Below are 13,091 nucleotides of genomic sequence, written 5' to 3'. Positions count from 1 at the left end.
GAGGGAGGCTTGGAGGGAGAAGAGTGGGATGGTTGCTTTGAGAGTGAGGGGTGAGGGGGGTGAGTTGGCACTGAATTTGGAAAAAAAGAATGGTTGATGGAAAGCGAACATCCATGGCAAACTGTGGTTTTTAAAAGTTTTAGGTCAGAGATACGATTTAACACAATTCTTGATGGATGCAATGAAGGCGAATTCAGAGCATGGAGAGAAGAAGCGCTGTAATAGTTGGATTTTTTAGGCAAGGAATGAAGGAGAGCTCGAAATGAGAGCAGTCTGTTAAAATAGCAGAAGAGTAGTGCATTGTGAAACAGTAAAGAGTACCACATGTGTGAGAGAGGAAGATGAAGCATTATAAGATCGTTTTTGTTGTTAAAAATAATGTATGAGAGAGTTCAACAGATTAGGTCATGGAAGTGTAAAAAAAAAAAAAAATAAAAAAAAAAAAAAAAAATAAATCGAGGAAGAAGACGAGGAGGAAGTTAAGAGGAAGAAGAAGAAGAAGAAGAAGAAGCAGAATCGGGAGAAGGTGAGCGTGTTGTTGTTGTTGGGTATATATATATATATATATATATATTTTTTTTTTTGTTGTTAATATTAATATATGAGAGAGTTCAACAGATTAGATCATGGAAGTGTAAAAAAAAAAAAAAAAAAAAAAAAAAATCGAGGAAGAAGACGAGGAGGAAGTTAAGAGGAAGAAGAAGAAGCAGAATCGGGAGAAGGTGAGCGTGTTGTTGTTGTTGTAGGGTTTTTTTTTTTTTTGAGATAAGAAAGATTATTTGGGAGAATGGGGGATGTTTGGAAAGTGGGGAGGATCAAAATTGAAGGTAATGGGGAGGATAGAAAATGAAGGTAATGGGGAGAAAAAACAAAACAAAAAAAAAAACGATCGAACACCGAGTGGAACCGGTAGGCCTCAAGCCTACGCCTAGGCCTCAAGCACAGGTAAGAACGTCGACAAAAATACTCACAAAATAGCACGATTTTTGAAACAAAACCGAACTAGCAACACACAGTAACATGTAGGTGAGAAAATTAAACAGTTAAAACGGGACAAATAACAACCGGAAACTTAGCTTTGAGAACGTCAGCAGGGAGCCCCAAAGGAGACCTCTCGCTGCTCAAAACCGGAACTTTGGAATAAACTCTCACACTCTTCAATCCCATTCTTCCCTCCAGGCCTTCAAAACAGCTGTTCACCACCACCTTTTTTCTGGCATCCAAAACCACGATCTTTTCTACCTCCATTAATCCACCCCAAACACATCCTTCAAATTCCCTGCTTTCCTTCCTGAAAGTCCCTGTAATGTCCATCTTGTATACCCCGTGTTCCCCACCGCATCCCTCTCCCTTCCACAGATCTCCTAATGTCTCTGTTCCCCACTGTTTTGTCCTTCCCACTCCTGCCCCTCTTGTCTCCTGCGCATTGTGTGTTACCTCTCATACGAGCCTCGACAATGTATATAAATAAGTGTTATTTTATCTTTTCACGACAGATTTTTCTGAAAATTAATTTATAATGAGAAAAAAGGGGATTTTATCGATCAGGCTTGAGAGCCACACTTAAGTCCTGAAAGAACCGCATCTGTCGCCGGAGCTCCAGGCTGCCGACCCCCCAGATCAAACAAAAGAATAAAATAAATCAAAACAAAGCAGAAATGGCTTTTCATCACCATTTATTTGCAAGAACACTACATATCACCGATAAAGAACGACTTCAAATCCCAAAACCCTTCATAGTTTGACAAGAACCACCACTGTTCGAGTTGGTGCTGTCATGCCACCTTGGCACTAGCTCTTGATGAAATCCTTGAGTCCCTCCAAGAAGGTGATGTAAGACTGATGTTCCACAGCTGTGCTGAGTTCCACAAGCTGGTCAGCAAATGCATTGTCCACTCCTCTTTCTGACAGGAAGTCCATCAGGTGGTCATACAGAGCCTAAAGGGAAAAGGTGGAGTGGGGGACAGCACAGGATATGCTGGATAAAATAAACAATGCGTGCATCGTAAAAATGATCCCATTACCACTCGGTTACGTAAGGCTATGCCTCACGTGCAAGGGCTTTTGGAGCTGCTGTAGTACTTGGCACGGAGCACGGCATCACACTTTATACACGTGACGATACTCTTGATCATTGAATTGAAAAAAAACAAAACAAATGTATCCATTGCTCATTTTGTCCATCAATGGAGACCATCAAACCATCACACCTTCACAGATGAATATTTTGTTGCGCAAACTGTCAATCTGGTACCTCATCGGTAGGGTGTTGTCTCGAGCTAGGTTAGCATTCATCCTGTTAGGTTAGAATTTGCTGGTGGATGATAAATAGCCCACAGTGTCTTTTGAAGAAGACCATGCTGAAGTATACCAACACCCTGAACAAATTATAAGTTCCTGCCCGAACTTTTCCGACCTTTTGGGTCGATTTCTACACCAGCAACATTCTCAAATTATCATTAGCACCCTGATGCTCTGTGAAGGGTTATACATAAACAGCCAGCAAAATTAGAGCCTGATGTTGCTTCTGATTCTGATGTACCTACCACACTGCCCCATCCAAGACCATTATAATTCCTAACCCCATCAATGATCTCTCTGACTCTGGAAAATCCTCTTTATCTCTTTGCTGATGACTCCACCCTCTGCCGTACCATCTGTCATCCCTCAGGCCGGCAAGCAGCAGCTTCTTCACTCTCTGCAGATCTGGATAAAATCACAAACTGGTCCAACACGTGGAACATGTCTTTCAATAGGGACAAATCTCACACTCTCACTATGTCTCTCCAAAAGGACCGTTTAGAACCTCACCCTCCCCCCCCCCCCCCAATGTACTTTCTCAACAATCCTCTGGAAGAAGTCCTTTCATCCAATCTTCTGGGTCTCACTATCTGCCATGATCTTTCCTGGGAAAGCCACATTTCCAACCTGGCCTCCAAAGCCAGTCGTCGACTGGGAATCCTCCACCGTGCAAAGTTTCCTGGGCCCACATACAAAGCTTTTGACCACAGCCTTATGGAGTACTGCTCTCCCCTCTGGGCTGGTGCTCCTGCCTCCCACCTTTCTCGGCTTTACGCTGCAGAAACCAAGGCATTTAGGATCATTGGTATCTCCTGCGATGAGGCTGAGTCTTTGGTCTTTGCCGCCCACCCCCCTCCCTACTGTTTTATTTGTTCCATTGCATCGTGATCCGTTCAGTGTTTTATCTTCCACGAGCCTCAACCTTGTTTACTCTGCTTCGGTAGTACCGACATTCTGTAACAGTTTCTCGGCAAGGGTTACACTAGGTGGTTTGCCGTTGCCTTCCCAGCAGTAGTTGATGCAGGAATTTGTAACTTGTTTCAGGTGCCGGCGATAGTTTGCCCATTCTTTTTGAAGGACACCGTGGGGTATTTAACGTCCACCAACTATGCCGGCAGACAAGACGCCCAGTTTTAACGTCCATCCGAAGGACGCCACACGTTGATGAATATAACCCTGCTGGTGAAACATCAGGATGACAGTTTATCGCTGCGTCGAGATTCAAACCCAGGCGAGACGGCTGAGAAGCGAGTGTGCATACCTCTCGGCCATCTTACCATCTCTGATGGTGCCTTGGGACCATCTATTTATTACATACACAAATATTCTGGAATCATTTACCACTCCACCCCCCCCCCCCCCGATTTTATACATGTGTCTAAAAACCTAAGTTTCCATCCTGCACATTAATGAAAAAAGAAAATTAAAATTCTCCCTAAGGATGCAAAAAACCCAGACAATAAGTGAGGAGAAACAGCTCAAATCTTCAGACAAAGATACAAGGCATAGAAAGAAGTACCAAATACATTTGGTCCATCTCACCTGTGCCAAATGTTACTGACAGGCTACAAGTGGATGGAGTAAAGGGACAGACATGCTCTTCCTAAAATGTAACACAAGGCCAATTTGAGTAAACATGACCAATAGCTTATTGACCCCTCAAAAATGTTCACCACCATGCTCCAAAATGCAGCACCACCAAAGACACAATTGCAGTCTGTGGCTTATCTGTCCCACCTTTATCGCATGAGATGATGAAATAATGGTACACATGGTGTTTCTCGTTTTCCTCAGTTTATTAAACTAAAGCAAGAAACGTTTTTTAAATAATAATAAATAAAAAATGCTGAATAAATATATTTATTCAAAACTGCTCATCACATGTACCACGTGGCACGTACTGCAGTTTTACTACTCGTGTACCAAGGACTCACCAGATCGAGCATGTCCGTGTTCAGGGTATACGTCGTTTCTTTCCATTCAGGCTCTTGAGGAGACTGGAAGCTCACATCCCGAATTGCAAATATGTGAGGAGAGGCGGTGTCATCCTCCCCAGACACCTGTGCACAGCGCAGGTACAAGAACCCTCCATGAGCCGTCGAAGGAGAGTCTTCCACAGCTGATCTATGTTAGGTGCTAATATGTTACTCTGCATGTTGCTTTCACACGGCGGCCCCGAGTTCAAATCCAAACCAAAACCCCCCGCCCCCTCTCTAAAATCAGTTGAAATCTATCTCAACCCCCTCATCAGTTCAAATTAACTCCACCCCCCCCCCCAATCATCAGCTGAATTCCCCCTTTCCCCGATCTACCACAATCCTCACACTCACCTCGTCCTCAGGGAAATGACAGTCAAACACGAGGGAATGTTTGGCATCCTTTTTCTCCACCTCAACCACGAAGTTGGGAAGAGACTCCAGGTCAGGCTCAGACTACAGGAAAAAGAGAGAGAGAAGTGAGAGAGGAAGGGCGCAGGGCGCGAGGGTCGAAGAGCGCAGGGCGCGAGGGTCGAAGAGCGCAGGGCGCGAGGGTCGAAGAGCGCAGGGCGCGAGGGTCGAAGAGCGCAGGGCGCGAGGGTCGAAGAGCGCAGGGCGCGAGGGTCGAAGAGCGCAGGGCGCGAGGGTCGAAGAGCGCAGGGCGCGAGGGTCGAAGAGCGCAGGGCGCGAGGGTCGAAGAGCGCAGGGCGCGAGGGTCGAAGAGCGCAGGGCGCGAGGGTCGAAGAGCGCAGGGCGCGAGGGTCGAAGAGCGCAGGGCGCGAGGGTCGAAGAGCGCAGGGGGCGAGGGTCGAAGAGCGCAGGGCGCGAGGGTCGAAGAGCGCAGGGCGCGAGGGTCGAAGAGCGCAGGGCGCGAGGGTCGAAGAGCGCAGGGCGCGAGGGTTTAAGAGTTATAAAATTACAAATATCAATTCGTGAGAAACCCATTCCTTTGTGGTGCTCTTACACACCCACACCCAGAGCAACGTAAACCACCTGTCCTGAACATTTACACAAAGGTAGCAAGCATCGCTGACCCCGACAGATCAATAAATACTTATTACATAAAATATACAATATAAATAGTCTTCAAGGGGAGCAGTGTTCCGGAACAAAAATAGCTCGGCCCTGCTCTTCCCTTGCTCTGCAGGTCACATCTCAACTGGCTCGGTTCTTGTTGGACATCTCCAGGTGGAAATGCTGGAGCAGGCCAATCAATCTGCCTCCTCGTCATTTCCAAACCATTTCATTGAGCACAGAACAGTGAGCAGGAACAGGAGTTCTAAAAATAAAGGACTTTCGGGGAGTATGGGTACCTTCGAGAAGGCTTATCTCATCGAGGCAATCAAATAATTAACTGCAATCAAGTTGAAGTATCATCAAGGTTTACGTTTTAGCAACTCCACAAGCCTTGACATTGTTTACAAAGAGGTGAAGTAAAACAATTCACCATGAAATAGAGGAAAAATAAATACGTCAAACGAACGAGGCTTCGGAGAAACATTAAATAAACTGCAAGGGCACTCAGTAGAGCACATACCTCTACCGGGCTGAACAGTTTACGTTTTGTATCCCACTGATGGGCCGGATCTGGATCCTCAACAAAAATAAATAAATTGAATCGGCTTGTTCTTGTCACCTACCAAACTCATCTACCACGTTCTGTCATCATCCGTCCACAACCTTTTGAGACGTCATGCTGTATATCGTTTTTGGCCCAATGGCAAAGTGAAGAATCACTTTAAAAATTCTCAAATGCAGATCCGGATCTTCACAACAATCTAATCATTTCAGCCTCGTCACACACCCAACCTATCCACCAAATTTTGTCAAAATCCGTGCGTAACTTTTTGAGATATCCTGCTCACAGAGACAGACAAACACGGGTGAAAACATAACGGCCGTCCACCTTCGGTGGTGGAGGTAAAAATCATTTCACCACGCACCTCCTCGGCATCTTCATCTTTCTTTCCCTCCTCGTCGGACACGTCGTACGCTGGAGGAATGCTGTTGTTGATGTTGAATGTTACCGATACACTGCAAGGAAAAGCAAAGCCGCACCGATACTCCAATCCAAGCCGATAGCACGAAGAGCCCACATGTACAAGCATTTCACTCACCAACTCAACACTAAAATACAACCCTGTTGAAAGGAAGTAGTTTGTGGTGTGTGTACATATTATGTATGCCAAACGACTCTTTTTACTTTTACCCAATTCCCCCTGCAACCCATGCTTTAATGTATTCCCCAATCCTTCCATCCACATCCCCATTTTGCTTCCTGCGTAGCCGAGAACCCGAAAGGTCCCAGGTGAGGATCACGGGTGATGATGTAGCACGTACGTTTCAGATGGCAGATTGCGCAGAATTTTCACCTCCGTGCCGTTCAGTTTGGTCGCCCAACCACTAATCTGTGGCAATTTTTTGTGCTTCTTTATTTTATTTTCTTGTCCGATCTCCTCGACAAGAAACTCCGAGAACGCATGATCACCTGTGGGAGGGACACAAGCACGACACCAGCACCATTAAAAGGGCACAAAACATGGTCTGATTCATGAGCCTCGATCTATGCAGAGGTTAAGAAAGAGCAAAGCTCACTGGCAACATCTAGGGCATCTATATATTATGCATGCAGAGAGGCGAGAGGGTTCGAGCAACCCAAAACTTTACAGACGTCGCTTTTCTCACCTTAGTCTGATCCGTTGATATCTTTCATCCTTCTCTTAACATTTCCTCAATTTAACACCACCACCTCTTTGGCTACATCAAATTCAAACAGCATCTACATCGCTATCACAACCAACTTAGGAAAATCAATATCGTTTGCAAGTTCCATGACTGGACGAGCAGCCATTGTTCAAAAAGGCCCCAACAATGACTCGTTTCACCCCTCTGTTAGAAAAGCTTTTCTGATACCAAATGAAAGATCTGTTTCTTGGCTTTCAGACAATGTGTTGGACCAAGTGGTTCGGTATAAAGTTGCGGAGTTCTGAATAGAGGAGAACTCCAGGAAGTTAAACAAAGCAGAATGTCCGAGAAAGAATCAGATTCGCACTGATAACCTGATTAGTTTTCCCAGGATTCCCACAACATTGAATAACTGACGCATAATTTTTTATCTTGCCAAAACGAAGTTTTTGCAAGATATGTTAGTCAGCTTGTATGTTTTTTTTGTTTGTTTGTTTGTTTGTCTGTAATCACGTATAAAAAAATTCTGCAGAGCACAGTTATCATCGGAAATTTTTGTAACTTCGCATATCAGAAGCCTATAGAGGTCCCTTTCAGCGCACAAAATTTTGAAGGTCAAGGTCAAAGGTCAAGGTCACTGTCGCAAATCAGGGGAGTCGACGAAACCCTTATTTTTTGAGTAATTTTGATCGAATTGTCTTCAAACTTCATGGGAATATAGTTCATGGTCTGGCGCTCAGCTGATTAATTTTTGGTGGCGATTGGCCTTGACCTTCATATGTTTTTTTTGTTTTTTGTTTTTTTGGTCTGTAATCAAGTATAAATCACTCTGCAGAGCACAGTTATCATTGGAAATTTTTGTAACTTCGCATATCAGAGGCCTATAGAGGTCCCTTTCAGTGCATAAAATTTTGAAGGTCAAGGTCAAAGTCACTGTCGCAAATCAGGGGAGTCAACGAAACCCTTATTTTTTGAGTATTTTTGATCGAATCGTCTTCAAACTTCATGGGAATATAGTTCCTGGTCTGGCGCTCAGCTGATTAATTTTTGGTGGCGATTGGCCTTGACCTTCATATGTTTTTTGTTTTTTTTTGTTTGTCTGTAATCACGTATAAAAAAATTCTGCAGAGCACAGTTATCATCGGAAATTTTTGTAACTTCGCATATCAGAAGCCTATAGAGGTCCCTTTCAGCGCACAAAATTTTGAAGGTCAAGGTCAAAGGTCAAGGTCACTGTCGCAAATCAGGGGAGTCGACGAAACCCTTATTTTTTGAGTATTTTTGATCGAATCGTCTTCAAACTTCATGGGAATATAGTTCATGGTCTGGCGCTCAGCTGATTAATTTTTGGTGGCGATTGGCCTTGACCTTCATATGTTTTTTTTGTTTTTTGTTTTTTTGGTCTGTAATCAAGTATAAAATCACTCTGCAGAGCACAGTTATCATTGGAAATTTTTGTAACTTCGCATATCAGAGGCCTATAGAGGTCCCTTTCAGTGCATAAAATTTTGAAGGTCAAGGTCAAAGTCACTGTCGCAAATCAGGGGAGTCAACGAAACCCTTATTTTTTGAGTATTTTTGATCGAATCGTCTTCAAACTTCATGGGAATATAGTTCATGGTCTGGCGCTCAGCTGATTAATTTTTGGTGGCGATTGGCCTTGACCTTCATATGTTTTTTGTTTTTTTTTGTTTGTCTGTAATCACGTATAAAAAATTCTGCAGAGCACAGTTATCATCGGAAATTTTTGTAACTTCGCATATCAGAAGCCTATAGAGGTCCCTTTCAGCGCACAAAATTTTGAAGGTCAAGGTCAAAGGTCAAGGTCACTGTCGCAAATCAGGGGAGTCGACGAAACCCTTATTTTTTGAGTAATTTTGATCGAATCGTCTTCAAACTTCATGGGAATATAGTTCATGGTCTGGCGCTCAGCTGATTAATTTTTGGTGGCGATTGGCCTTGACCTTCATATGTTTTTTTTGTTTTTTGTTTTTTTGGTCTGTAATCAAGTATAAATCACTCTGCAGAGCACAGTTATCATTGGAAATTTTTGTAACTTCGCATATCAGAGGCCTATAGAGGTCCCTTTCAGTGCATAAAATTTTGAAGGTCAAGGTCAAAGTCACTGTCGCAAATCAGGGGAGTCAACGAAACCCTTATTTTTTGAGTATTTTTGATCGAATCGTCTTCAAACTTCATGGGAATATAGTTCATGGTCTGGCGCTCAGCTGATTAATTTTTGGTGGCGATTGGCCTTGACCTTCATATGTTTTTTGTTTTGTTGGTCTGTAATCAAGTATAAATCACTCTGCAGAGCACAGTTATCATTGGAAATTTTTGTAACTTCGCATATCAGAGGCCTATAGAGGTCCCTTTCAGCGCACAAAATTTTGAAGGTCAAGGTCAAAGGTCAAGGTCACTTTGTCGCAAATCAGGGGAGTCGACGAAACCCTTATTTTTTGAGTAATTTTGATCGGATCGTCTTCAAACTTCATGGGAATATAGTTCATGGTCTGGCGCTCAGCTGATTAATTTTTGGTGGCGATTGGCCTTGACCTTCATGGTTAGTTCCTCAGGTCAAACATATTTGACCCCAAGGTCAAATTTTCAAGTTTTAGGAACCATATCGTGTAGTACCTCAAATTGAACACCTCGATGAGTGCTTTCTAGATATGTCAAGCTTGAGACATTATGACGTCATTTGGTGACGTTATGAGGCAAAAGCATATTTTTCATGGTTACTCTGTAGAGCGATTCTCATCGGAATCTCTCGTAGGCAGATATTCCTCAAGGAGTCGCTCCTGGTGGATAGCAGCACTGTTCACCTCAGTGTGACCTTAAAGAAGTCACACGTGGTCACCTTTTGGCAAGATACGGGTCACCCTGCGGGTGACATTGGTTTATTTATATCTTATTCTGGTTGAAATATTTCAGTGATGCAACATTATTTCATCTTGTACTTTTACTATACCATGACGTACGTATACAGCGAAACACCAGACTTGGTGGGGTTCGGGTTATAGCGTCCGTTTTGTGTCTAGGAGATCAGTGGTTCAAACCATGACCAAATCATACCAACGATTTTTTTTTCTTCATGGTACGTGCTGCTTCCTTGCTCGATATTCAGCATTTAAAAAGCATGGAACACAGACAAACAATGCTGGGAAGGCAATGGCAAACCACCCAGTAGAGCACTCGTCGAAAAACTGCTTCGGCAGCAGCACCAACGCTCTGCTGTCGAGAGTGTGGAACATCAACATCAAAATTACAAACATGCAACGTTTTCAAAAGCACATTACAGTAATCTCACTGGACAAGTTTACACGACAAGACCGTTTCCTATTTCAGAGAATGGAGCCAAACTCCTGGATTAATATTGCCCCATCACCTGTGAATAAGAAGCCACGTTGAACATCCATCCATCCATCCATCGGGACCATACTCTGTGCAGAGCGTCGGTGCTGCCTAAGCAGTCTCCTTGGCTAGTGGGCACAATCTTGGATGGGTCGCCACTCCGACACAGGATACCAGCAAGCTGGCACTCATTTTGCCGACCTCAGAAGGTTGACAAGCCAAGTTAACCCCACCTGGTATTAATTCAACAGCTGAGTGGGATTTGAACTCAGGATCCAAGGATCCCAAGCCCACCACCCGAACCATTAGGCCAACACCAGGCATGAGAACATGTATGGAGAGAAATATGGATGTATTATTAGTTGGTTGTGTATACGTAGTTCACGGATTTGAGCACACACAGACATCAATGTATACATACAAACTAAATGTGCCAAGCAACCAAATTCAGGCACAAATATCATGAAAATGATGTTATTTAAGTATTACTATAACAAAGTTTAAAGTTATACAAGTTCAGTTTATTGATTATAGTTTCCTTATTAAAAAAATTCTTCATTTATATTAATTATTTGAGATGGAAATTTTACACGTTCGGTCATCTAACTTAATGATACGTAATAACTTAGTAGATAAAGCACTCGTCCGCTTGTCCGACAAATATATTTTCTCAAAGCCGCCATGGAGACCTTTCATTTTTTGGTATCGATAAACATCTTCCAACAGAAGGTTATTCCAGGACCCCTTGTGGCATCCCATTTGACCGATGACCTACGTCATTCGGGGTCATGACGTAGCACCGAGAGTACGTCGCTATAAAACAACAGATAAGAGGTCACATCGTCAAGGATACGTTGAGCTTTTGCCACATCAGTTCGATTTCCCCATTCAAACAGTTAACGTTCACACACGGAATGTCAAGGTGAGCACGTGGGGCCCGAGGGACACGGCGTGAGCACGTGGGGCCCGAGTGAAGCACGTGGGGCCCGAGTGAAGCACGTGGGGCCCGAGTGACACGGCGTGATGGAGCGTGGAGCGTACTCTCCGTGTGTAGGCCGCATCCGCATCCGCAGCGGCAGGACGCCGTGTGCTGGAGGAGGCCGCCGCGGGTCGAAAGGCCGAACACCGACGGGCACTTGGCCGGACCGGATTGCGAGACGTGTCGGAGCGCCGGGCCAAATGGAACGCGGGGAAGGACGCGGACGAGGCTGCGCAGAAACATCTTAGGAACCGGAAACGTGCGGGGATGGAGCTTGTGGAAGTGAAGAAGAGGAAGAAGGACACGATGTTCTGGAATCGACCACGCGGGTAAGATGCGGTTAGGTTGTGACGTTTAACCGCTTTTCAAGCGGTGAAGATGCACATTGTGTGTTTACATTGTATTTTATCAACAAAAAGAAAAAGATGTTGGGGGGGGGGAACCTGGAGACCAGCCTTACTCACCGCTATCTCAGCAGATACACCACATAGTATGTGTAGAAATGTATATGTACATATGTATATATATATATATATATATATATATATATATATATATATATATATATATATATATATATATATATATATATATATTACCTTCACCAATTGGTCAATTTATAGCTAACACACGTACTATCTATATATAATGTCATAAATGTTTGTGATTATGTATGTCTGTATGTATGTATATCTGCTCTTCACCCATTGGTCAGACAGCTGATGTGACGTCACCCACAATTTTAACGTGAAATACTTAACCCGAAGTACCCGAGGGCTAAAAACACCCAGAAGGCCCAAAACACCCAGAAGGCCCAAAAAATCCAGAATACCAAAGTTTGTTCTCAGCATTAAAAAAAATTCCAACTTAGGCATTGATTATCTTCTTCAGGACATATTTTGTGGGTCATCCATGCTTACTTGTGGTTCCCTGGTTATGTTCTCCAGGACATATTTTGTGGGTCATCCATGCTTACTTGTGGTTCCCTGGTTATCTTCTCCAGGACATATTTTGTGGGTCATCCATGCTTACTTGTGGTTCCCTGGTTATGTTCTCCAGGACATATTTTGTGGGTCATCCATGCTTACTTGTGGTTCCCTGGTTATCTTCTCCAGGACATATTTTGTGGGTCATCCATGCTTACTTGTGGTTCCCTGGTTATGTTCTCCAGCCGCTACCAGGTGAGCACCCAGGGGTATTGCCCCTTTGCTATTACGTACCAAATGATGCAAACCAAAATGATCAAATATAACCAACTTTATGATGTTCAGAATGGCCAAATCGTTGGCAGTGAGCACTGAGCAGCCGAGAGAATGTACTTGTCTGCTGCAGGCAGGGTGATTCATCAATGTGTGTGTCATCCTTTGGATGGACGTAAAGTTGGACATCCTGTAGCATACTCTCCTCCAACATATCTCGCTATCACCGGCACCAGCCGGTTCGTGAAAGACTTGGGTCAAACTTCTTTCGGTCCATCTGACGAGGTGGGATTAATGGTGACGGTGAACATAAATACACTCGTTCATCGTCCCTCCATTAAAAAAAAACTGTTATAAAACAATTTCCGACCTACGGACAAATCGACCTACGAACAGGGCTCGTGTGATGAACGCCCAATGAGAAGCCGTGATATTTCAGAGTAAAACTACACTCTTCCTGTTCATCAACACGTATAAATACCTGTGAAAACTCTTTCCAAAACCCTCCCGTAACAGATTGGAGCAGTTTGTTGCTGCACAAAATGGTATTTTAACGTTTATTTCGCTTTTTCAATCTGGGACCGCATTCACAACTCG

At 43.8% G+C, this 13,091-nt stretch overlaps 2 protein-coding genes across 2 annotated transcripts in view; one reads left to right on the top strand and one right to left on the bottom strand.

The window, feature by feature from the left end:
* Nucleotides 1-1,659: 1,659 nt before the first annotated feature.
* Nucleotides 1,660-11,577, bottom strand: C1QBP (complement C1q binding protein). Its single transcript, XM_085860277.1, has 6 exons — nucleotides 11,358-11,577; nucleotides 6,618-6,765; nucleotides 6,221-6,311; nucleotides 4,632-4,733; nucleotides 4,236-4,361; nucleotides 1,660-1,938 (listed from the first exon to the last, which is right to left on the bottom strand). The coding sequence occupies exons 1-6, from the start codon at nucleotides 11,536-11,538 to the stop codon at nucleotides 1,792-1,794; spliced, it is 795 nt and encodes a 264-aa protein (XP_085716403.1). The 5' UTR covers nucleotides 11,539-11,577; the 3' UTR covers nucleotides 1,660-1,791.
* The window catches only part of MAPKAPK5 (MAPK activated protein kinase 5), a 28,582-nt gene continuing 27,022 nt past the window's right edge, over nucleotides 11,532-13,091 (top strand). Inside the window, exons 1-2 of the mRNA XM_085860266.1 lie at nucleotides 11,532-11,624; nucleotides 12,411-12,476. Of these exons, the coding sequence (XP_085716392.1) occupies nucleotides 12,432-12,476 (45 nt within the window). The 5' untranslated portion in view covers nucleotides 11,532-11,624; nucleotides 12,411-12,431. The remainder of the gene's footprint in view (nucleotides 11,625-12,410; nucleotides 12,477-13,091) is intronic.

Source organism: Eptatretus burgeri, chromosome 16 (genome assembly GCF_056783735.1).
Source record: "Eptatretus burgeri isolate ZD-2024b chromosome 16, Ebu_testis_v1, whole genome shotgun sequence".
Taxonomy (NCBI): domain Eukaryota; kingdom Metazoa; phylum Chordata; class Myxini; order Myxiniformes; family Myxinidae; genus Eptatretus; species Eptatretus burgeri.
The sequence above is the reverse complement of the archived record's forward strand: the minus strand, read 5'-3'. Positions and strand labels throughout refer to the sequence as shown.